This window comes from Manduca sexta, chromosome 24, assembly GCF_014839805.1.
Source record: "Manduca sexta isolate Smith_Timp_Sample1 chromosome 24, JHU_Msex_v1.0, whole genome shotgun sequence".
Classification (NCBI taxonomy): Eukaryota; Metazoa; Arthropoda; class Insecta; order Lepidoptera; family Sphingidae; genus Manduca; species Manduca sexta.
In genome coordinates, this window is record NC_051138.1 from 5960060 (window position 1) to 5986463 (window position 26404).

The 26404-nt window shown below is 33.7% G+C and overlaps 4 protein-coding genes across 20 annotated transcripts in view; 2 read left to right on the top strand and 2 right to left on the bottom strand.

Annotated features, from left to right (window-relative positions):
- Positions 1–2066: 2066 nt before the first annotated feature.
- LOC115440438 (T-cell activation inhibitor, mitochondrial) lies at positions 2067–8567 on the top strand. Its single transcript, XM_030164736.2, has 13 exons — positions 2067–2378; positions 2469–2589; positions 3573–3690; positions 4060–4195; positions 4299–4403; positions 4677–4794; positions 5127–5229; positions 5574–5665; positions 6046–6146; positions 6284–6430; positions 6758–6889; positions 7293–7437; positions 8417–8567. The coding sequence occupies exons 1-13, from the start codon at positions 2356–2358 to the stop codon at positions 8501–8503; spliced, it is 1428 nt and encodes a 475-aa protein (XP_030020596.1). The 5' UTR covers positions 2067–2355; the 3' UTR covers positions 8504–8567.
- LOC115440437 (kinesin-like protein costa) lies at positions 8391–16190 on the bottom strand. Its single transcript, XM_030164735.2, has 6 exons — positions 15647–16190; positions 13578–15517; positions 12826–13044; positions 11431–11567; positions 10105–10246; positions 8391–9981 (listed from the first exon to the last, which is right to left on the bottom strand). Exons 1-6 carry the CDS (start codon positions 15921–15923, stop codon positions 9862–9864), a joined length of 2835 nt encoding a protein of 944 aa, XP_030020595.1. The 5' UTR covers positions 15924–16190; the 3' UTR covers positions 8391–9861.
- Positions 16191–17922: 1732 nt separating this feature from the next.
- Positions 17923–20096, top strand: LOC115440450 (60S ribosomal protein L9). 2 transcript variants are annotated; one of them, XM_030164764.2, is made up of 3 exons: positions 17923–18152; positions 18354–18602; positions 19741–20096. In XM_030164764.2, the coding sequence occupies exons 2-3, from the start codon at positions 18362–18364 to the stop codon at positions 20070–20072; spliced, it is 573 nt and encodes a 190-aa protein (XP_030020624.1). In that variant the 5' UTR covers positions 17923–18152; positions 18354–18361; the 3' UTR covers positions 20073–20096. The 2 variants fall into 2 exon arrangements, with proteins under 2 accessions (XP_030020624.1, XP_030020625.1); XM_030164765.2 differs by having other exon boundaries at positions 18114–18230.
- Positions 20097–21951: 1855 nt separating this feature from the next.
- The window catches only part of LOC115440427 (disks large 1 tumor suppressor protein), a 28493-nt gene continuing 24040 nt past the window's right edge, over positions 21952–26404 (bottom strand). For 13 of the 16 annotated variants that reach the window (XM_037442355.1, XM_030164719.2, XM_037442357.1 and 10 more), the window contains 5 exons: positions 25497–25646; positions 24816–24988; positions 24238–24347; positions 24063–24154; positions 23671–23812 (listed from right to left, as the gene is read on the bottom strand). In XM_037442355.1, the coding sequence (XP_037298252.1) occupies positions 23706–23812; positions 24063–24154; positions 24238–24347; positions 24816–24988; positions 25497–25646 (632 nt within the window). In that variant the 3' untranslated portion in view covers positions 23671–23705. Of the gene's footprint in view, positions 23813–24062; positions 24155–24237; positions 24348–24815; positions 24989–25496; positions 25647–26404 lie in introns of all 16 variants that reach the window. The other 3 variants (XM_037442354.1, XM_037442368.1, XM_037442367.1) reach the window with 1 other exon arrangement.

The following is a 26404-nucleotide window of genomic DNA, read 5'->3' on the forward strand; positions in this document are numbered from 1 at the left end:
TCAGTCTTGGTCTTGGTCTTGCTAAAAATACGCGGTCTTGTTCTTGGTCTTGGTCTTGCAAAAACGCAAGAACAAGACCAAGACTGCAAGACCAAGACTGAATTTGGGCAACACTAGGGCCTAATATTCAATTATTTCATTATATGAATAATTTGAAAGTTATTCATATAATGAACAACTTTCAAATTAAAAATTACGGTTTTACTTCTTTATACAGTTCAATTATAATTAATTTATTTGATAGATAGGTACACATGGATGAACTGACAATGAAATGAACTTTGATCTGACAAATGTAAAACGAACGTGCGGCTAATTGAATTTTTTTGCCTACGATTGTCAGATAATTATAAAGTTACTACATAGGTACGATTTCGATTGGTTTAGTCACAAGCTTGCGAAAGCAAGTAAGTTTGGCACATATTGGACCTTCGTTACCTACTGCAGACGAATAAGAAATAAATCATTAGCAAATACTAAAGCACCTATTGGCCGCATAAACACTCTGTCTCTTTCTTCAGAATGGGCAATATGGTGAAGTTTGTTTTTCAATTTAGGTAATCTTTATCTCAAATCGATACCTAGTTTTATTGATAAATTGTTATTTATTTACACATAGGTGGCACATATAAAACAAGTATAAATTAGTTGATATAATATAAATGTTGTCGGCATAAATTATAAAAAGAAAACTATTTTCATTCAATGATTTAAGCCTTGGTAAGTAGTAAAACGATTTCAGTTACATAATATATTTCGTAAGAGAAATTTTGTTAAATTAAGTAAAAATAATACTTTTATGTGAAGTAGCTACATATACAAGATGGATACCATACTCTTTAGTTACTACCTGCCCTAGCTAATGGCGGAAAACGTTTTGTGTTTTTCTGGTCGGTAAAGTACTTATAACGACCTAGCTTAATACATTCTGGCCATCAAAGCAAGGCACCTACACCGAAATAAAAGAATAACCGACGGTAGCCTGTAATCCATTAAAGCTATGGCTATCTGAGACAAGAATCTGAAAGTTGGACTCAGACAGCATATCACGTATGTATGTAGTACCAAAAATATGAAAGCACGCTTTTCTGTCAACCCAAATAATAACGCCGAGATCATGTAATCTATCTGTCTTCTTCTATACTCATAATAAATCTGTAGAGAGGTCAATTCTGTACATGAAATATATTTCCAAAATAACTATCAGCGGGTGATTAGGGATCGATACTGATGCCAAAAATGCAATTAGTAAAATTTTTGTCTGTCTGTCTGTATAACCGTTATAGAAACAAAACTACTCGACGGATTTTAACGAAACTTTGTACAATTATTTGTCATACTCCTGTGCTGGTTATAGTATACTTTTCATCACGCTACAATTAATAGGAGCAGAGCAGTGAAGGGAAATATTGGGAAAACGGGAGAAGTTACTCAATTTTTTAAGCTTCCGTCGCGTGTGCAACCTTAATGGTTAAAGCTATACAGAAATCATGTATGACGGAAATGTTCTCCTTAAAATTAAGTAAAAAATATCCCACGACAGCGTACTTCTATCTTTTATGGTTGACTCACAATAACACGTGTAACTCCCGATAGCTTAGCAGTTCGAAGCTTTGTCATTATATTTGTCTACTCTTACGTTTATAACACTCTCAGTCATCACTAATTTAAAAAGTTAACATTATTAAATATTCCATAAAAAAGAATCATAGAAATCGGTATAGAAACACCAAAGTTATACATGAAATCCGCTAATAATAAGCCATCACGCGTGAATACTGAATCATGCTATATGCTTCCTTCGATTTCACCGGGATCCAATCATCAGACTCTGACCGGACCATCGGACCACCTGCATACCACCATACATTAAAAAAACATCCCGACAAATTGAGCACCTCCTCCATATTTGAAGTCCGAAATCCACGCGGGCGAAGCTGCGGGCGGAAGCTAGTTATATAATAAAAACTTTAAAAATAGTCAAAAATATAATCAGTAAAAATCGATTTTTAAGACATACTTAATCTTTTTCAATGATTCAATTAACTTATTGTGCAACACTAGTATCTGTCAAAGTGACATTTCATCACGGCCATCATGATCACTTTGGGATTTAGATTTTATCTAGATTCTTCATCTTTGCAGTATTTTAGTCATTGATCCATATGATCTATTACTATAAATAATTCCTTCATGGAATTCGCGTTCTAAAAGTTGTCTATTCTTGTCTACTTGTCTGAAGTTGTCTGGTAGGGTTCAAGGCCATAAACATGTAGTAAGCTAGTAATATTCTTTCTCTGTAATTTGGTGCGCAAATAATAAATTTGTTCTGTCAGGAAAAGAAAAAAATATACCATGTATACCAGAATGAAAATAAGGTGTATATATTTTTTTGTTTCTTAATTAAATAAACTAAAAGTTCTTAGAAAAACAGTTTTTATTGTATACAATTTTGGCAAAAATTTCAGGTGTGGATGCGCGAGTGGAATTTTATGCAGGTTTTTAAGTTCTGCTGAAATATCTACTGCACTCAGACCTTTCTATTTTAGTGTACATCCAGATCTATTTGGAAAATATCCAGAACAAAGAGTAAGTTTCAAATAAAACAAGTTTATTTCTATTTACTGTCATATATGTTAATCCAATTAGTGGATTTTTAAAACTGTTCTAAACATTCCATATTTGAAAATATTTCTAAGTGAATTGTGCTTATGACTGCCACTCAAACTATATGAATTTCATTTAACTTGTTTAAATATTAAGGAACAACTGCTTACCTACTACAGCAAAAGGTTGGGGCTTATTGGAATTTAATGCACTACTGTCTAGCAAGAAACAAAGTAATTTATTGGCGTTCACTCTTTCTTCCCCATATAAATTTTTGGTGAGATAATGGACATAAGTATTTTGTTTCAAAAATTTAAACTTTTTTTAAAGATAAAAAAATTGTGATTCCAAATATGTATAAAACAACTGAATGTTGCATATAACATAGATTTTTTTTTGTGTAGAAGTTTTACATATGTGTATACAAGTAGAGATCACTTACAATCTGGTGGTCTTTTATTTCATAAAAAAGAAAAAAATATTATATGTCACTAGGTGGGTATGTGTTATTTACCTTTCTTATACCAAGTGAGTAGGTAGAACACCTGCAGAAAGTGACCTTGAGAAATTCACCTGAACAAACTGCTATAAGATATTCAGCAGCATAGTTTTTTTTTTTCTGTATAGACTAAACAAAAAATACAACATTTATACACTGCATTATAATATACTTATTGCTTGCAGCTTTGGCCACATGTTAAGCCCTTTCTGCTAAAAATGTCCCAGAACACTACAACTCCTGCATCATCTATTTAAAAAAACATTTAAATATTTAAGTATTTCTAAATAGAGCTAATTAACACGATAAAAAGTATCTTATGTGTGTAAAGTATCAGTATGCAATATTACACCTAAAACCGCCCAGTTGTATTTAGTCTTAACATCATCCAAACATTTTCACAAACTTTTGCATTTATGGTACGATTATTTATCATTCTAATGTCGGAATGTTTTGTTGTTTACAGAGCACCAATGAAAACTCCCTTCAACAATTAAGCGCATTCATAGAAGCCCAACAATCTAGAAGAAGAATGTCCATTCCACCATTATCATTTTACATCAGACAAAGGGACATGCCAGATGGTATAGCATTTATACTATAGTACAATAAATAATAATCTAATTTATGATGTACCAAATTGTTGTGTACAAACATTAGTATGTCACTACTTATGTTGTATGGTTTTAAATACCAACAATAATATTGCTAACACATTGCAAATTGATCTTTATTTGTTATATAATAGCTATTCTTTAGATTTAAAATATAATTGCATACCATATGCTAATGTTCTAATAATTAGCTATAATAAACACAGGCATTTCTTGTTACAAGCTATGGGAGGATAATAACAAAAATTAAGAGTACCCAAAAGTTTTTCCTCAAAAATTATGAAATGTAAAAATCTTATTCAGATTGTTTTCCAATTTTTAATCAATATTGTTTTACAGGTAATTTTAAATTAGTAAAAATTCATTTAAATGGTAATGATGTAAGAGAAACAGTAGTAAAAGTTTTGAATGCCTGTGATATTTCAACAAGTTATGTAGATAAAATACCTACCACCCCACCCAAAACCGAATTTAGGTAAGTTGTATTTGGCATCTAAACCAATCAAATAATAAAAACAATATTGCCTAAGTTATTTTTTTATAAAAAATCAATTTGAAATTATTCTTTTATGTTTCAGTAAACCTGATTTTGCGAAAGCTTACCAACAGTATACTGATGATTTTGAAAAAGCAACTCGAATGAAGAGAGATATAGAAAAAAAGAAAGCAATTGACAATATTGTGTGAGTTTCAAACTACTTTTATTGTTATAATTGAAACGTTCTTTTTACTGTCTTATTATATTTTATATCTCAATCAATATACAATGAATTCATAAAAATAATTGCTCTTTAAGTTGCCAAAGTTACCAGTAATACAGATTATTACACTTTTTATTTGCTTTTGATCTAAAATAATTGTAATAATGAGTTTCTTATCTAAGTAATTATAAATTGATGTCTAAATTTTAAGCAATATGCAGAGATTTACATTAAACAAGCTCTGTTTTCTTACAGTGATTGGATTTATGAAAACAGTGCCATTGCAAGAGATAAATATGAAGCTACGCATGCTACAAGGGATCAAGTGCAAAGTTTGATAGACCATTTACGCAATACTTACGGTATAAAAGAAGTTGGTAAAAACTAAGTAAATTATGTGTTTAAGCATTTAAATTATATTCAACAGTATTTTACTTTCTCAATGGTTTCACCCTAAGGCTTATACCAAATTTCGCAATTTTCGATATCAGAAATATTGATTGTCCATTGGAGGCTGGATGTGTCCAAAATGGAGATAAAAGCGTCATTTATTACAGTGTTACACAAAGACAGGCCCAATGTAATTAAAAGTCTGTAATAAAATAATGTTAATTTAATATACTTTTAAAGATTAAGAAATAAAGCATGTACTAATCGCCTATCTTAATCCTAAATCTTACCATTCAACAAAATTCTCTTTTCCAGGTAAAATATGATAGTGGCTGGAATATCAGCCACATTCGGGGAGCCCTGCAAAGTCTAGTTTCATTAGCAACCCAGCATTCAAAAGTTATGGGCAATCTAGAAGGTTTGTGTAAAATAGTTGTAAAATATAGAGAGCCGCCAAAGACACGATTTTAGACTACAGTGGTGCTAGTATAGAAGTCCCATATTTTTTTGCCCTTCTCCCATTTTACGTACCATGAAATACTTAAATATGATGACTCGTCTTGTAAGATATTTATAGTTAATAAAAATCAGATTAAAAATATATCAATTATATACTGTGACATTCTGTGAAAGCTGTCTAACATAATTCCAAAACGATGCTCTGTCTATGTCTGACGTCACATTCATTACGTTGAAGTTGTGCGAGCGAGACAGCTTGATAAACTCACTACGAGCCCATAATATATTTTTTTTATATTGCAGGTAGAACAATAGCCTTAGGACAATTCACCGGAGTCAGCTTAGACGGTGACGTGTTTCTGAACATTATTGACGTTAGAAATGAATGGCTTTCGGTAAGTGTAATAGTGTGCGGAAATTATTTAGTTATAACTTAATTCTATAACTTATCGTCCATATTTACTAAGGCATAATGTTGCACGCGATTGATTTTATTATAGTAAAAAACAAATTTAGTCTTTCTATTACCCGATCTAAGCTACGAATATTATAATTAAAATATAGGTGTATAATTTAGGATAATTTGTTCACGTCAAATTCGAACATCTTTTGTAGCGTTAACGATTATATGACAATTCGAATAACGTAACTTTTCGCCCTTGTGAGCTATAAGGCACAAAACCTGTAAATTGTAATAGGCGATAAGGTTCAATACTCAATATACTATCAAGAATAATTTGAAGTATGCAATAATGTTCTTTTTTTAACTTTTCAGTTAATTAAAAAAGTAAGCCAAGAGGACAGTGCTCTGACAATGATACCCAATTACGAAAAAGCACTGTCGAGTATTTTAAGAGACATACATATTTGTAGAAGGTAATGTCCAGGTACTACGCGACATTACTTTTGCTCTTCGTAAGCAAATAATCATTGATCTTTTATAGTAATCAGTTACCATACTCGTATTTTTATATACAAGTGATAATCCTTTAAAAAAAAAATGATTTTAACAGGAAATTCATGCCGAAAGTTTCTGCCACCCAATATTGTAATCATCTGAGGCAGTTAATAACATCAATCGGTGATTTTTATGGACGCGGTAATAAGTTTCCCTCCGTAGTTCCTGATTCGCTCAGCAAATACGAAATCGTTGTAGAACCGTAAGTAATGTATACAGAATAAAATCGGCGCGTGAAATATACCAAAAAATAGTTTTGATATATTTGGAATTGACACTTTTTTGTCCTGTTTGATTTAGATTTTGTATCTCAAACGATAATTTTTATATTATTAGACTTCATTTTTACGAATTATTTGTTTTTTTTATGAATCTGCTTCAAGACTTTACTCAATAGTTCATTCATTGTCGTTTAAATATGATTGCCTTCAAGCGTCCATATAAAACTTATTACGATGACCGTTATAGTTGTAACTATAAAATCAAATGCATTATTAATTAGCTTGGTAAAAATAAAACTATTTTTCAGGGAGGCTGGGCCGTTGATGGTGTCTCCTACAGGACAGTTCATCACTCCATCATCGTGCCCTGCAGATGAGCTCATAGCATTTATCACCAATAATCTTGATGAAGCCACACTGCTCTTGACAGAATACAACATGTGAGTGTAAAGGCAAGAATCCTGCAAAAACGCGTCAAAATCTCCAATTCTAATAGCTATTTTCAGATTGTTTCCAAAAATAAACCAATCAAAGTGAGACCTGCAAGCGTGTCAAATGAACTTTTATGTGATTGGTCCATTTTCGCTAACGATCCAAAGGTGGTATTGCTATTGTATAATGGCATCAACATTATGGCAATAAAAGCGTGGGACAATTTGTAATTGGCCAAGATAAGCTAATTGCCGGTTCTAAATATATATTAATAAATTACGACTTTGACAAAATAATATCTGATCATTTTTTTTTGTAGTCATTCAGAATGTTTGCGGAGGTAGCCAATATCATTTATTATGTATTTAAACTTATTAGGCAATAGAGTTAAGTAAAACATTCCCATTTCAGAAATAAGCATGTCGAAAGAGCGCTGTGCAAAGAAGTAAAAGAGAGGTTCCACTTACTAGACCTCCACAAAGATGACAGTATAACGCCCGGTTTGATGATATCCTGCTGTCAACGATTGCTTACCAGAAGTGATCAACTTAATGTCGTAAGTAGCGTGAAATTTATTCTAGCGAGTAGCGACTATTTATATGTAATAGTAGATATTGATTATATTAGACTAAACGACATGGTTTAATTTACTATAGGATTCAAATAAGTAAATAGCCGCCGAACTGAACTGAACTCATATTTAGCAGTAGTTGAACATCGTGGCACCCAGCCGATTACCGATTTCAAAGGACTAATCGAAAAAATATAATAATAATAATAATATCAGCCCTGTATTATATACTTGCCCACTGCTGAGCACGAGCCTCCTCTAACTACTGAGAGGGATTAGGCCTTAGTCCACCACGCTGGCCTAGTGCGGGTTGGTAGACTTCACACACCTTCGAAATTCCTATAGAGAACTTCTCGGATGTGCAGGTTTCCTCACGATGTTTTCCTTCACCGTTAAAGCGAACGATAAATTCACAAAGAATACACACTTGATTTTTTTAGAAAAGTCAGAGGTGTGTGCCCTTGGGATTTGAACCTGCGGACATTCGTCTTGGCTGACCGTTCCACACCCAACTGGGCTATCGCCGCTTTTATTTTTCGAATCGAATCGAATCGAAAAAATGATTGTTCCAATTTGTATATAAACAAATTAAGGCGCCAGGCTGTCCGCCCGAAATCATTATTGAAAGATCATAGTAGATATGTACAGATCAATCCCGGAAATGAACCAATCAGAAGTAAAGTATTATCACAACAGTTTCATATAAAATTCTTTGTGTTGATTAGTTTCTTTTCAGGCTTGATTTGAACATCGATAAATCTTTAATTACAGTTAATCGACATATACGTTGCCTTTTGGAATAATGCGTTCAAATATTATATATTTGCAAATTATGCCATAACCAGCAGCATTGGCTGAACCACGCAATTATCTACTCATTTGTCGCAGTCTACATTTAAAACATAATTTATGTTACGATGATTACTAAAACCACATAGTATAAAATAATAATTTTATTTTACAGAAATTGCGAGGGAACATTCTATACATAACGCATTATTACTCCGTACTCACCGAGGGAATTTTATGTATTCCTTGGAATTTTAAATAAATATCAAATAGTAGATCAGTAATCGTATAATGTAGTAAAAATATATGTACATATTTTTGGCGCATCGCAGCAGTTTTTTTTAAACCCCTTGTTGGCAAGTTATTAGCAATAGAATTACTAAAGTTTAACATGTTCTAATGATGATTTCTAACCAATAAATTCAGCAAGATCTTTAAACTTTACAATTATAAATAATTTATATTTAAATAAGTTGTGTATAGCAGGGCCCAATAATAATGAGTATTATACACACACACACAACATCACGCATTTTATCCCCGAAGGGGTATGCAGAGGCGCAACCATGGCACCCACTTTTCGCCAAGTGTGTTCCGTCCCATGATGTGATAGGGGGCGAGCCTATCGCCATATCGGGCACAAATTCCAGACTCCGGGCTGATACTGAGCAGAAAAACCCAAATATCACTTTGCCCGACCCGGGATTCGAACCCAGGACCTCAGAGCGCTGCCGTACCGCGCATGCAGTACAACTACGCCACCGAGGCAATGAGTAATGAGTATTATGATATCCATTATTATCGGACATCATATGACTGCAGCTGTTATAATATCTAACCATGGAATATATTTCTTAAAATACAATTTACCGACTCCGAAACTTATTTAAACCATAAAGATTATATTGCAACTTTATACTTCATTATTAAGTATGCGATTTTTTATTTGTGTTAAGTCTTAATACATAACTAACCACATGTTCAACAATTACGGTACATTCCGTATAAGATCCTGCTATAAAAAACCTACATAATTTTCTAACCAAATTCTGAAATTGGGCTCAAACAATCCTATCTCATCGTTGTGAATTCATGCATGGTCCACATAGCGGGTTTTAAATTTACAATAATAATTACAAGGTTTGTCGTGAGCGAAATGTCTGTTAAGCTATTGGCTAGTAATTTCTAGTAACACGAGTTGCCGGATCGCCCAGATACCATAATATATGAGCAAATACACAGGTGCATTTATGTTATAACAATATAGTGTTAATAAGAGTAATATAATTGACTTAAAATATCTCTAATCAAATTTAAAAGTTTACTAGAATTCATTATTTTGTATATACATATCTAAACAGTCTTTTAACATAAATATCCACAATCGCTTTAACCGAAATAAGCTAAATATTTACGCAATATGCTTATAATTTATGAAAAATTACTTCTATTAATGAATACATCTAAGTACATAGCCTGATATTTCTAACTATTTTCTCTTTATTTTAATTTGTGATGCTAGAACAACCATGTAAAGATAAAAATCGTGTAGCACAAATAACATATAAATGTAAATATAAGTACCACAGTAGTCATAAACATAAAAAACTTCTCTAAATATCAGTGTTTCTTATTCTGCTGTATTATTACCAGCTTGTTCTTCTCTTTTGTGACTTTAGCGACTGGAATATTTGTAGCAGGCATAAGTTGTCGCAAGTTTTGACTAGGTATTACCGGAGGCTGAAAAGACACAAAAATCATAGATACATTATTACAGCATGGCTATATAACGTGACCACACGCGCCACAGTGAGATCCATAATATTATTAAATCTATATAATATCGGTACTATAACAACTTACAGCAGGATATCTGGCGAGTTGTTTCATACGATTAACCAATCGCATGGCATCATCAGAAGTTTCAGAGTCTGACGTCATGCCTAGCGATAAAGCCCTCTCCGCATTACCGCTGTCCAGACATCTATGTATAGACTGAAAATGTCTGTAACATAACAAAATAATCATTAAAGTGCAAGTATCTAATTTTAAATTAGATGGTAAAAGTATAGCAAAGTAAATAACCGTGTAGTAATTAAGTAATGTCACCAACCGGCACCCATAGTACCTTAATAATTGCTATAAAAAAAATGAACCCAACCAGATCCTCATCTATACTATTATATAAAGCTGAAGAGTTTGTTTGTTTGAACACGCTAATCTCAGGAACTACCAGTTCAAGCTGAAAAGTTCAAGTTCTTTTCGTGTTAGATAGCCCTTTGTTCGTGGAGTGCTATAGGCTATATATCATCACGCTATACCTAATAGGAGCGGAGCAGTAATGGCTAATCTCAGGGACTACCAGTTCGAACTGAAAAAATATTTTTGTGTTGGATAGCCCTTTTGCATAATCGCTTAAAGTTATGCAATGATGTATGATGGGATTGTTCCTCTTAAAAAGTTATCTATACTTATAATAAATCTGTAGAGAGGTCAATTCTGTACATGAAATATATTTCCAAAATAACTATCAGGTTGTGGTTAAGGATCGATACTGATGCCAAAAATGCAATGAGTAAAATTTTTGTCTGTCTATCTGTCTGTATAACCGTTATAGAAACAAAAACTACTCGACGGATTTTAACGAAACTTGGTACAATTATTTTTCATACTCCTGAGCTGGTTATAGTATACTTTTCATCACGCTACAATTAATAGGAGCAGAGCAGTGAAGGGAAATGTTGGGAAAACGGGAGAAGTTACTCCATTTTTTAAGCTTCCGTCGCGTGTGCAACCTTAATGGTTAAAAGTTCCTTCGATTTCACTAGGATCCCATCATCAGACCCTGACCGGACAATCGGACCACCTGCATACCACCATACATTAAAAAAACATTCCGACAAATTGAGCACCTCCTCCATTTTTGAAGTCCGAAATCCACGCGGGCGAAGCTGCGGGTCAAAGTCAAGAACAAAGTCCCCCGCTGCATCTGTCTGCATGAACGTGTTAAACTCAGAAACTACCCAACGTATTAAGATAAAATTTGGTATGGAGACAGTATGAGACCCTGGAAAGAACATAGGCTCCCGGGAAAATATATAACGGAAAACTTTAGCCCGAAAAACTTTGTAACGCGGGCGGTGCCGCGGACAAAAGCTAGTGAAAAATAAAATGTTTATTGGTGGTAACCTGGTGTGTGCGTGCGGCTTGAGTCGCTGCGCGTGTCGCCAGGCGGCGGCGGCGCGCGCGCGCCAGGCGGCGGCCTCGTCAGCCGCGGACGCCGCGCCCGCCTCCAGCGCTGCGCACGCGCCGCGCAAATCCACCACCTTTTTACACCAAATAATAACATTTAAGCTTATTAATGTTATTCATCAAAAATTTAAAAACTTACAATATCGTCAAATGGTAAAGTTATCCAACTGTGGATGTAAAAGTTACATCATTACCTACCCTCTTCGAGGCAAACGTAAACTTATTTTTAGGTATAATGACAGAAACCCGCAGACTCATACATTAAAACCTTTTTTTATTGCAGTGAATGACAAGATAACCATGGCACTTGCCCGATGGTAAGCAACGCCACCGCCCACAGTCTGTCCACTGCGTTCGTTACCCTGACTAGAAATACAGTGGACCTCCGGTAAACCGACAAACACTATGCAGGGCAGTGTCGGAATATCGAATTTGTCGGATTATAGAGCACTGCCTAAGACCCCCTATAGTCCGGAATTTTTTACAAAAGAGTACCTTGTAATCCGACAAATTACATATCCAATGATAAGATTATATATGTATCTTATATGTACTTGAAGTAAAATCATACATAGTTTATGTATGTCGAATTTAGTAAATTACTTAAATAACAATAGAGAGCTTACGTTTTATTATAAAATTAAGCATAAATGCACATACATATGTACCAAAATAATCAATAATAATAATAATAATATCAGCCCTGTATTATATACTTGCCCACTGCTGAGCACGGGCCTCCTCTACTACTGAGAGGGATTAGGCCTTAGTCCACCACGCTGGCCTAGTGCGGGTGGGTAGACTAAAATAATCAATGAATTTATCAAATTATGAAGGTTGGAAATATTCATTAAATTTTTTTTGTTTAAGGTTGTTATAACGCGAGATCAGAGCTTTGTCCCTCAGTCTTCTCAAAAGTAATGACATTACTAGGTACTATACTTAATACACAATGAATAAATAGTAAACAATGAACGCACGCTAAGCCGTGCCGCTATCACAAGTAGTCAAATTCAAACTAAGTAAAACAATGCTTACGCGTCGAGCACAATAGCGGTGGCGCGTACAAGTTGTAACCTGTTCAAACCTGCGTCATCTACATTAGCGAAGATTGTCAAATAAGTATGTAATATTCAAAGACATGTCGGATTACAGGGGGCGCCGGATTATCGAGGGTCCACTGTAGTCATTGCAGTGATACATACGCAAGACGGCCTCTCGCACACAAAAGTCTACCACCAGTAAGCGTAATGTGTGCGTGCAAAACTTGTTTAGATCGCTGGCGAGCGCCTACCTGTGTTTCTTAAAATAGGTATTACCCAATATATTTACCTTTTGGAAATACCTATAAAGTAAAGTTTTCATTTCATCATGTGATAGTTTGTCTAATCTCGCCATCAACATTTGCTCGCCTCTGCTCCTTGAATCCTTATTATCTTGAGAGTCAGACAGCGATGCAGATGGTGATTTACCACAAATCAAATTATTCTTGTATTCTATTGCAGTATCTATTGCTTCTATGGCTTCTTCACATTCTAACAATTTACGTTCCTAAAAAGATCGTAAATAAATATATACAAATTTTAACCCAAAAAAACTACGAGATTATAGGTCACCAAGGACTTGTACCCAAAACATTTTATAATCACCCAAAAACTTGGTATACACAACAATCTCTGTATATAGGTAAAATGATAAAGTGTAATAATGGGACGCAGGTTAAGCCCAGATGGCAGTTGTAGCCTCGGGCGAGAGCAGAGAAAAAACTCCAAATTTCAACAATTACGTAAGTATTATATATTTTGGTGGTTCATCACCTAAAAAAAACTGTTCTTATCTACAGGACCGCGCAAGACCTAAACGCGAGGTCAATTGTATAGCACGTGACCCAGGGCCATTACCCGCTTCGCCTACCACTAAGGTCAATACTGACAAATAGATTTTTATGATCAGTTACTTAAAAATACACAATCCTATCTGAATAAAGATAAACCGATTAATAAAGCATAATTATGAGAGGTTTCTATTTTCTGAAATCCCAATTTTAAAATCATAAATAAAAAAATATGATTGAATTGGATTACCTCTGAATCTGAAAGTGATTTGTAGACCTTTCTCTTGTGACCTAAACTACATCTTTGATCATGGAGGCATTCTCTTGTCTTCCTTAGGTTTTTGATTTCCTTCCTCAACATCAACTCTTTATCTTTGGATAGGTCTGTGTTTTCTAAATCATTTGTCTTTTCCTTTAAAATACTGTCCAACTGTGTAATTCTATTTGTAAAGTGCTTCAATGAATTAACTTTTTTATCTTTCACATCTACCGATGTGTCTGATAATTCATCTAACTTAAGTTTATCTTTTACAAGTTCTATATCTAAAGTATTTTTACGTTTTTCATCCTTCTTTATTTGCTTTTTTATTTGCTCAATTTGCTTTTTATATGTTTTAAGATTAGTTTCATGCCTCTTTATTTCTTTGATAGTGTCTTGGTCAATGACACTACACTCTATCCCTTTCTCAGATGGTTTGTTCTCATTATTATGGAGCAATGTTCTTGTAAGTTCATCTATCAATCTCTCTTTGGCAATACAAAGGTTAATTAGTTCTTTTAATTGTGACTGAGTACTGCTTATTTCTTTAGAAAGTTTTCTAGCCAAAATTTGTTTCTGGGTGTATTTCTCCTTAGTCATTTTATACTTCTTACATATTTCATCAATCTTAGGTGTATCAATCATTTTTAATAATTCTCTTTCTATCAACTTAGGTTCTGGATCAAGATCCTTTTTGCGAGATTCAATAAGTATTTTCTGAGATTCAGGTGATATTGCTTTAGCTGCCACTTTTCTTAATAATTCTAGTTCTGCACCAGATAAACTTTCACCAGGTTGTATAGTTCTCCTTCTTCCTGAATTAGATTGTGATGTCATTATTGGCAATGACTGAGATCCACTTGTCTCTGAAATTGTAATGTCATCAGAATCAACATGATTTAAATATTCTTCACATCTCTCTGCGAATAGCTGATCATTTTTCTCTCTGAAGTATTCCATAAATTTTTCAAGCTTATCTTGAAAGACAGTGTCTGAATGTGTGTCTTCTTCTGAATCAGAATCAACATCAGATTCACTTAACTCACTGGGTTCTGTATCTTCTGCTATTCTTGGTAAGCCTTGTTTTGTATTAACATCTTTATTATCTACTACATTATCACTATTTAGGCATTCATCACATTCAGCTTTCAGAAACAACCACTCACTTACTTGATTTATATCAGCCTCTGTTAGTGATTTTGACTGTAATATTTTATTAAAAAGTCCTTCAGCATTAGAAACCAGTTTTATCCATTGAGCTGTAGCAAATTGTAAATTAAAATTATTGTCTGTATTTGGCAATATTGTTTTCTCACCATATACCGGAGTGTTATTGTCAGCAAATAAATTAACAGTGACAAAATTCTTTATTCCTCTACAACACAAGCACAAGTTTAGTATCTTCAAGGTGTCTTGATAGTCCTCTGGCTCAGCACTTATGCATCCAATGACCCATGTGAAAGCTCTCCCACCAAACGAATCTCTGAGCATCGCTGTGAGGATACATCTGTCATAGTTTATTTGTTTTGGTGGATTGCCAGCAAGTAGTTCTTTAAGTATGTTTTCTAAAGCATATAATCCAGGATCTGGATAAGCCGCAAGATCACAAAAACTAGCTGTAGACATTCTGTGGTTTAAAACACCATTTGTGCCCACCCATTTCTGTTCAACACTAACAGTGAAAACAGTGTGGTTGTTTCCCTGACATCTCTGCCTCCAACCCATCTGGAGATATTGAAAAGTCTCTTCCACATTGTTACACCTGACCAGTCCAGCTCCGAGAACATCAAATATATTATTGTTGACCACTTGCATCCATGTGATGTGTAAAACAAATTCCCTTTCTGGCATTTGATTCAGTTTGTGAAATATCTCAGTGAGAAATCGTGGCACAATGCCTTGATCACATTCACTATGAATACATTCAAAACCTACAAAGGGATACTCAAATTAATAAAAAATCAACATTTATTATTTCTTATTTTAATCTCATATTGTAATACCAATGCTTTGTGTACGTTTTCAGCAAGTCTACAAGTTCTAACAGTAATGGGACTCACCTGGACCAAAGAGAGTGTAAGTTTTTCCAGTCTTTGATTGGCCAAAAATAACAACAGACGTGTCACATCCATCCAAAAAGCAATTGATTTGCGGTATCATAAAAGAGTTAAATAGATGAGCCTGGGTACAATCCACTGGCAAAGCTCTGTTTACATGAAACGTCTGTCCACTTTCCGTAATCACTATTTGAGTAACAGGGTTGCTAAATATACATTGGGTAGAATCCGCAAGGCTCGGCGGTTTTAGCCGTATAGCTATTTGCACAGGGATATCCATGTTCAATAATTTGCTCTGATAAATTTTTCACAATCGAGGACCCTTTTCCAAAATCGACCATTAGTGATAAATCTATCACGAATAACGGTGGCACATTGTGCATTAATTACACGTATAATTTTATTTTATTCTATTATACAAGGATGAATTGTTTATATACAATAACCGTTAAAATTACTTTCTAAATTCGTATTATTTATAATGTAAAAACAATATGCCATGCAATAATTTGTAAATACTTGACAAACTGACAGACAACCATTATTGCCAGATGTAACATTCAATTTCTTTTAAAATATATGTTTTGGTTTTCCAAATTATAGCAATCTTATCTTTATGGTGTTTTCCTACCCAAAGATACGAAAAATCTTGGAAAAAATAGTATTATTAGGCAAACTAGACGCGTCTTACAGTTTTGTCCATTTTAATATTTACTCAGCTGCATTACTAAATAATATATGAATAAAGATTCATCGTGTTTTTCTTTTTTTTAATTACCATAAGAATTAAATTGTTACTTAAAATTAGGGAAATATATCCAATTTGGCAACACATTTTGAACTTTTTTTTATTCAGTTTATAAAGGCCAAGACTATATATTCGTTTTTTTCATGTCTGAATTCAGAAACGAATCCGAATCCCTACAGAAATCGATGTTCCATCTAATGATCACGTACATGCTGAATTTTGCCATGAACGAATAATAATTATGAATGATTACCTAATTTTAATTAAGGCGATACCTCAAGGTCCATTTTCATACATTTTGTTTCGGCTTTAATCTGGGTAACTAAACAAGTATTGGCAAGTAAAGAATTTAAATTCACGTCTAGTTAGTGATTAGTTCTCGCAGTTGAAGAAAAATGTAAAAATAATTAATAATCATGGATATTTCGGCCTTTAAAATTTAATATGACGAAATTTTAAAGGCAGAAATATCCATGATTATTAATTATTTTTACATTTTTCTTCAACTGCGAGAACTAATCACTAACTAGACGTGAATTTAAATTCTTTACTTGCCAATACTTGTTTAGTTACCCAGATTAAAGCCGAAACAAAATGTATGAAAATGGACCTTGAGGTATCGCCTTAAGATTGATCTAGAAAAATGGTGGTGACAAGCGTTCTCGATTTAGATTTCACTTAAATTATAAAATGCTAATAAGTAAATGTATATTTCGTAAAAAGTAAGTTAATTTATCTTCTGTTTAAGGCGCGTTATGGAAAAATTATGAGAGTAAATTTTAACGATGTGCGCGCACACCATCACGAAATACCGACACCATGAAATAAGCTAGTCATTTAGTCATAATTACATTATATGTAATAAGTGTACAAATTAATTATTAAATTAATAATAGATACATATAATAATTACTAAATTCCGGAAAAATTAAATTATTTTATGATATTTAAATGAAATTCATTTAAATAATAAGTGGGCATTTTGTGATTACGTTTCTTATTATTTTATATAAATAAGTTTTTTAATTTTATTTATTATTTTTTTGTAAATTCAACTGAGGTGATCTAGTTTTATTGAGTCGAAGAAGTCGAGTTTGAAAGTAATAAAAGTTTTGAATCAAAGACCAAAGTGGTTGTATTAGATCACATGCCCACGGCTCAGCGCTATTTTCAAAAAATTCCAGATTGTGTTTCCTCTGGCTTGTACAAATGGAATTGCATGCTGAAACCAAAAACGAAATTCAAAATTCAGAAAACGAATGCTTGTCTCACATCTTGCTATCGAAAAGTTGCAACTTTCAAACTCGCCATTATAAAAAAAAACTTGACCACCTTAAAGAAGCTAAATTATATAAAAATATATTTACATAATAATATGTTACTATCCTTATGTATTATATTTAATTGGATTCCAAGCTTTGAAGCAAATTACTTATAGACCTACAAAATTCTAGGAGGCATTGAATTTTGATTTCATGCTATCCTTTGCGAAAATATTTAGGTCATTAATTTATAATTTACGAACATCAAAAATAAATGCGTGATTTTTCTGAAAAAAATATTTTTATTTTTGTTTAGTGATAGGATTCAAAGTTTGAACTTAGAAAAATAAAGCGGATGAAAAAACCGCTTGATTGGTTGTACACAAGTTTCTTAGTTGTACACGTAGATATGCGCTATAGCTATCACTAATTTGGATTAATGGCAACACTTGCAATTCAAATGTCAATTCTCTCTTTTCCGGCTGTTGTGTCAAACAAAGTAGGTGAACTTGGAATTATTTCAAAATAATCCAAAAAAATCTTATGATTTAATCGCGGATTTCTTAAAAAAGTGATTGTATGCATTATATTAAATATATATAACTTGGATGAAATAAATATTTCAGTCATATATAATAGAATGTTACATAGTTGTCAAACATCCACTAGGTTAGAACTTATCGGTTTATTTATTTTTTAGGCCTCAATATGAAGCAAATAGTGGCAAACCAAAAAGTGAATATCCCAGAGGGACTCACTGTTCATGTGAAATCCCGTCTAGTGACAGTGAAAGGTCCGCGCGGTATTCTCAAGAGGAACTTCAAACACTTGGCTGTTGATATTCGCATGGTGAACTCTCGCCAGTTGAAGGTTGAGAAATGGTTTGGCTCAAAGAAGGAGCTTGCCGCCGTAAGGACTGTGTGCTCGCACGTAGAAAACATGATTAAAGGTAATTGGTTATATTGTTTACTTCCTGCTGTACGGTGGTAGACCAGTAACTATGAGTCCATAAGCCACTATGCTTATTTCAGGAAACTCCATTCATACTAATTATGACTGACAGGTCATACTGTGATGTAACAAAAGTGCATTTTTTATTCTACAAAAGACTGCACTACAGACAGTAACTAACCTAACCTTCTTTCTTATAGTAAAGTGCCATACTCAGTATATAACTATAACGGTGGCATACGATATATCCTAGAGATAGATTTAATAATTGTAGATGTTATTCCTTACTTTTTTTTATTCTTTATTAGTATTAACAATCACATAAAAGCATTTTGCCTATGGAACCAGGGCTGGTATTGTTAATTAAATATAAAAATCTATTGAGTAAAACATGTTTATTTATTCATAATTCATCAATCTAATTATATTTATGTTTCTTTGGAATCATACAAGTTTATCTGAGGAAATTTCTGATCTAGTATCAGAGTAATTGCAATGTTGTTTGATTGACATATTTACTATTATAATTTTTTTTCTTTGTAGGGTAAAATATTTTAGAAATTTTTTTTTAGATAAAACATACTTCATATACAATTTCTATGACTAATTGGAGATTTATTTACATTTGTAAATAGTGCATTATAATGCAATATGATTTTTTTTTAAATGAACAAATAAATTGGTTACACATTGAAATAACTACAATATTCCTGGATGAGCTTTCTTGCATATTTATGTCCATGTATTGAAACTTCCTAAATTATTTTTTGTTTTTAAATTATCATTAATCTCTGTTTTATTCTTTTTTTTTGCAAATTTAATGTTCCATAAAAATGTTTTGCTTACCTATTGATTTCTATATAGATTGACTAGTAATATTATATTCATTTAATTTAGAAATTAATTCCTTTTTTTAATTATAATGAAGTCAGTGATGTACCAGTCATCACCCTTATGAAACATAAGAATGGAATTGATAGTGTTATTGTAATCAGTTTTGTATTAAATTTAATAAATATTTGTGGCATGTTGATGTTAAACTTTTGCCTAATGTGTGTGACAACTAGTGGTATTTGCCTGTAGTGTGCCTTTTTACAAATAATAATTGTAATAAAATTTTCATACTTGTGTTCCAGGAGTGACCAAGGGATTCCAATACAAGATGCGTGCTGTATACGCTCACTTCCCCATCAACTGTGTCACCACTGAAGGAAACACAGTCATTGAGATCCGTAATTTCCTTGGTGAGAAATACATCAGGAGAGTAAAGATGGCCCCAGGAGTCACTGTTGCCAACTCACCTAAACAGAAGGATGAGCTCATCATCGAAGGCAACTCTATTGAGGATGTGTCCAGCTCTGCAGCTCTCATCCAGCAGTCAACGACGGTCAAAAACAAGGATATCCGAAAGTTCTTGGACGGTCTCTATGTGTCTGAGAAGACAACGGTGTTGCTTGATGAGATATAAGATCATTAAAATAAGTATATGATATTGGTACTTTTATTTTATACAAACACTCCCTTTTGCTTGCAGATTCCCCTTTGTAAAGGCATTTTCCAAAATAGAATTACAGTAGCTTTATTTCTTAAGAATTTACTAGGCTAGCCCCCAAAAAAGTTAATTTGCCATTGATTCAGATATTTTGTAGATTAGCCCAATCAAATGAAAGAAACAAAGGGTTAAACTTGGCGACTGGCAAAAAAAAATATGAAAGTAGCTTGTTTTGCAAAAGCAGTTATTTCAATAGTATTATAATAAGCAGTGGCGGCACTAACCTACATGAGGCTTCAGGCGAAAGCAAAAAAGAGATGCGAGCCCACGGGCGGAGCAAAAAACCAGTTCCCCAGTAGGTATTAATAGTTTCCGCTGGTAACATCGTAAAAATAGGTCCTCCGATGCACCGCGCGAGGGCCCGGGCGGGTCCAGTTCGCCTCCCCCAATGCCGCCTTTGGTAATCAGACTAACAATATACCTAAAACTAAAAAAGTTTTAGATGTATTTTTAATACATTTTAAAATTCTGTATTTTTATGCAGTATAATAATAATAAAAGCGTGTTAAAATCAGCCCTGTATTATATACTTGCCCACTGCTGAGCACGGGCCTCTACTGCTGAGAGGGATTAGGCCTTAGTCCACCACGCTGACCTAGTGAGGATTGGTAGACTTCACACACCTTCGAAATTCCTATAGAGAACTTAGATGTGCAGGTTTCCTCACGATGTTTTACTTCACCGTTAAAGCGAACGATAAATTCACAAAGAATACACATATGATTTTTTAGAAAAGTCAGAGGTGTGTGCCCTTGGGATTTGAACCTGCGGACATTCGTCTTGGCAGTCCGTTCCACACCCAACTAGGCTATCGCCGCTGAACATTGCATCGCATTGCATTGCATTGCATTATGCAGTATGCTGATTTATAACTGTTTATACCCAGAGGGGTGAAAAGAGTCCCAACTAATGGATTCCTTTGGTATTGATGTTTTTGGATGGAGGTGATAACTTACCCTCTGAGGACCTATTTGGTCATTTGCCGCCCTCTACGATATTTAAAACATAAACAATTTGATAATTCATGAAAATTAATTCTAATTCCGAAAAAAAAATTCTCATTTATCTTTCCCGACTGCCGACGTTATCGAAAATCGATCCTAGCGATTAACAGGCTAAAGATGATGCCATTAGCAGTATACGCTTTTAGAAGCCGTAGGTAATAATAATATAATTGAACTTTGGCGTAAGTAACATCAGACATCTACTTGACTCGCGGATCGAACCCAAGACAGTACGGGATTGACAGAGAATCGAAACAGTTTGAATTTAAAATTAGTTGGATAGGGTATTTGACCCATAACCATCAATTATAGGAAGACAGGAGCAGTCAGAAGCAGTGACATCACCTGGCTTTACTTTACGGGTGTGAGGAAGACGGAAGTAGCCTTGCTTCGTGCATAGCGCAAACTATTGATCATGGCAATACTAGACAAAGATTTTTTTTTTGTATAATTTACACTTAATGTTATCTATAAAATAAAACAAAAAAATATAATAATCAGCACGAGGTAGATCAATAATAACGAAATGCTGTACTTAGTACGTAATTAATATTTCATTAATGTGCTAATATGTGCGTACTACGTTTTTGGGATAAAATATAACATGTTAAAATGTCTGGTTTGTAATATTCTAAAAATAATGTATAATGGTATAGATTATAATATTGTGTGGAAACTTGTGTAAATATTTTGATTTGCTAGTATTGTTTTACTATAAATATAGGTACGTTTATAACTTTTAACTCCTCTATTTGGGGTATGGTAAATGGGTGTTTAGAAAAACAATAATAGAATTTTCAACGTAAATAATTTTATTCAAACTATTCTATTGAACATCACTAACTCATAAACATTGTACATCTGCAAATATGGGTGTCTTGATTATGTTAAAAGTTAAATAGATGTTAAAACATTAATTACACTTAATTTACACACTCATTCATTTAAATAGAACGCCTACAATAGACAATAAAATAAATATTCATAAAAATAAAATATTTCTAACAATATTGTTAATATTGATACAGCAACTTATCATAGATTTTAATATTATTTACAAAACAAAACATTTTCAAGGAATCAGGACAAACAGTAAATATTTTTAAAACAATAAAACCATGTGTGATGACTATATCTGCAAGTGCCCAATTATTTTGCACGTATCTCTTTGGTCACAATATCAGTGTTGTTTGTCGTGATTCCTTTCCAAACTATTATAATAAAATCGGTATTTGTCATGTGTTCAAACGTTAATACTCATAGTCACTTGTGTAAACCTACTAATAACGCACTAATAACTATTAAGTACCACACGGATAATAAAATTAATGTACCATCTTTAGGTATGTTGCAGCATAGGGACAGTGTCGAAATTAAAATTCGCAATATTATCGCTTATATGCAATATGAAACTTGAGCCTTATATGCTCGCTTTTAGCGCCATATTTGCAGATGGGCATTCAGTTATTATTCCGTAAGAAAATAAAATTCTCAATAAATAAATGTCAAACACTATTTAATTGGTGAGACAATCACACCATATAACATAATTGCTTACTATAAAAATGATCAACAAACAACTTTGCACATCGCCTAACGTGTCAAGGAGGTTGTCGGTGCGCAGTACATGTAATGAGATTCAATGGTTGCTATATAGATTGCCGCTTGAGCAAATAATCCAGATTATGAATTTCTTAGCCTAGGCATACGTGAGGTGGGACCGACTACTCAGCGTCGTAGTACATATAGACTATTTAGTAAATAAGTATACATTATCATAGATTTAAAATCACAGGTGCATGTGATCCATTTCATGACAACTTTACTTTCAAATACTTTAATTATAGTAAACTCTTAACACTGATGAAAATTTAAAAGTATCTAGCAACCTGAGTAAATTAACATGTATAATACCATTTAAAAATTTATTAATATACAATTTACACAATTAATTAATTGAAGCACAATTAATGGGCCTTGTCAAATGAAATAAAATTATAATTTAAAACATACATTGCATTTGACAATACATTTTATTTATTGCTATTATAAAATATATGCACAATAAACATAAGCGTACAATAATCTAGTGAACGCTAGTCAATAACAGATTCTTGGTCAACAATTGTATTCAATAGTGAAAATTCTCATATTAATGAATATGTTTATGCGATACCGGGGTAGGTTTCAACTGTCAAGCGGTGAAGTCAAAATCTGATAAAAACCACACGACCGTGCGTGCCGTCGCCGCGAGTACCATCGCGGCGATCCACTCGTTCTACAACTTTATTGCTTATTCAAGTGAAGCCCATTGCAACATATCACTCACCGTCTAATGGCGTGAACAACAAACACGATTAATACCGACATGGGATCCCACGTTACCTACGCAAAATATCGTAATAAAATAACAGACTGGTGGTTCAGTTTGCGTGTGTTGGCGAGTGAACTCGAGGCACTGTAGTAGGTACTGGTGGCGGGTGAGACGCGGGGGGCGCGGCGGCGGGCGGCGGGCGGCGGGCGGCGGCGGGCGCGGCGCGTGCGCTCACAGCGGGTCGCGGCGCGGCACCCACACGCTGGGCCCGCTCTCCGCCGTGATCACCGCCTTCACCTTGGAGTAGATCTCCTCCGGCGTGTCGCCCGTCACCACGGCTGATCAAACATAACATTATTCTCTATAGTTAGGACTTCGTATCGTTGTTTAAAGCATCAATTAATTATACTAATGTTCTATTCTAATAGGGGCCTCGGGCGAGTCATTTCTTAAATTCTATGTATTTATTTCGTTACACACTTTTCAGATATCCATAATGAGTTCATTTTATAACCCGTATACCGTATGCAAAATCCTAGTGCATAATAAAATTGAGGTAATTACAATTATCTAACCAATAATACCAACCAGTAAAGTATTCGGCGAATTCTTGTTCCATTTTCAGTGCGCGTTCATAAGTTTTCTTTGCTTGATCTTCAGTCATTCGTTTATTCATTTCCCTAAAACATAATTTGCTGTTAAAGTAATATGAATAATTACTTAATTTAAATAGTTTAACTCGTGACAATCATCTATTACTCACATAATGGATTCTACACTCTTTGGTTTGATGAATATGGCAATGGGATAAAGTTGCGCCACTTGCAATCTCTTTATTGCGTTTCCACTCACGTCCAAAATGCAATGTTTGCCCTGAAACAAAAAAAGTATTTTGCTATTGCCGAAGGAGTGCAAACAAACTTCACTAAATTCGATTCAATCATTTAAGCTTTAGTTTCTTTAAATTTAGATCTGTCAAGTATTTTACATACTATATATACAAACAAAGGAATTTAATTTTTAAATACTTTGTAGGAACCACTGCAATGTCTATTTCTGCCGTCTAGCAGCAGTGTGTAGTCACCGTTGTGTTCCGGTTTTAAGGATATTGTAGCCAGTGTAGCTACTGGGCATAATAAGACTTTAACATCTCACGTCTCAGGATGGCGAGCGCAATGGAAAACTAAACAATACTTTGTGATTCAAGGTGTTGGATGGTGTTTCTATTGTTTATGGGTGGTCGTATCGCTTACCATCAGGCGAACGGCAAGCTCGTCTCGTCATTCAATGCAATAAAAAAAATATAAAAAAAATGTGTTCACTATAAAATAATAAACTGACCTTCTCGGCGACTTCCCGTACGGAAGCAACAGATGTGCCGTAAAGGTTGTCGTTGTACTGGCCTGCCTCTATGAACAGGTGGTTCTGTATATCGCGCTCCATCTGCTCGCGGCTGGCGACGAAGTGATAATCCCGCCCGTCCACTTCGTAATCGCGACGGGGCCGAGTTGTGTCTGAGCATTATAACACTTACATTGAGATCATTTGAGACGTAATATCAAAATGCTGTTTGGACACAGTGATTCAAATTGTAATTTATTATTTCATAATATAAGCCTTTCCAGGAAGAATATTAACGGCGTGTATAGATTGATTATTTTTGTAATTCAATACTTAATAAGGAAAAACCAGTTTTAACATAAAGTGCGAAAGATTGGTTTCTATGTTCTTCTTCAAAATGCTCGATATAATCTTGAGCCTTGCTAAATGTACTTATTTTATTACGGTGAGAATATACAGGGTGTTCTAACATTTGGGTATCAACAATTTTATCCTAACTACATAAAGTGTTTTTGGTTGCAATTTCTCTAAACCTATGGTTTCAGAAGAAAATATTTTATTCCAATGCCTTCACAAAAATATTAACATATCCTTGATATCGCAACCATTATACCATTGTTTTTATATAGTGTAGAAACAACAACTAGCAGTCACCATCATAACATAAAGAACATTACTCACGAGGGACGCAGCTTCCAAACTTGTCGGGGAACTCTGATATCAGGTCGTCATTTATTCTATCCTTTAGAGGACCAAGTATAATAACGGGTCGAGTGTAATTGATCGTTAACTGCTGCACCGTTTCGTATGATAGCACAGTTTCATCTTGACCTGAAAATTATTAGAAAAGTGTTAAACTGTTTTAATTTCGGTGTTTCTTGAAAAATTACGAATTTATTAACTAGTAGTTGACTACACCAGATTTCTGTAGTTTTTACAGTGTATGGCATAGTAACTTTGTAAAATGTTCCTTAAACCCTTATGTGTTCCCAATTTTGTTTCAGTATAACAAAGCTTGTGTTGCTGACTAAACAATTAAGATTATGAGTAAGTTTACAATAATTTTGTACATAAAAAAAATCCAATAATAAAATTATACGTGCTACCCGTGCCGATAGCATTTTTACGTGCAGTGAAGTGTTGAAAACACTAGTTGTATTTTCTTCAAAATTTTATAATACAAAATGTAGTATAGGCTAATTGTAAATATCTTGTAAAATACATACATAACGCTTGTATCTATCATAATTCGCCTTAGATTAATATTTATACGTTTATCAAATTTAAAGTACATAACCTAAACATACGATGCATTATCTAGACAAACATATGTTCGATATTCTACGCCATACGCCATACACGGTGCTACCTAAAGATTTATATTATATAGGTCCAAGCTCTCATTAAATACAAAATATTGTATATACTACACTTCAATCTACAGAATCTTGATTTTAGAAACTGTACTAATTTATAACAATTTGATAAAATAAATATTCGAAATAATATTTTTGTGAATGATTACAATCACAGCACGACATAAGATACAAGTACCTACGTGGGTTAAATGTAGTAATTACAATGCTACG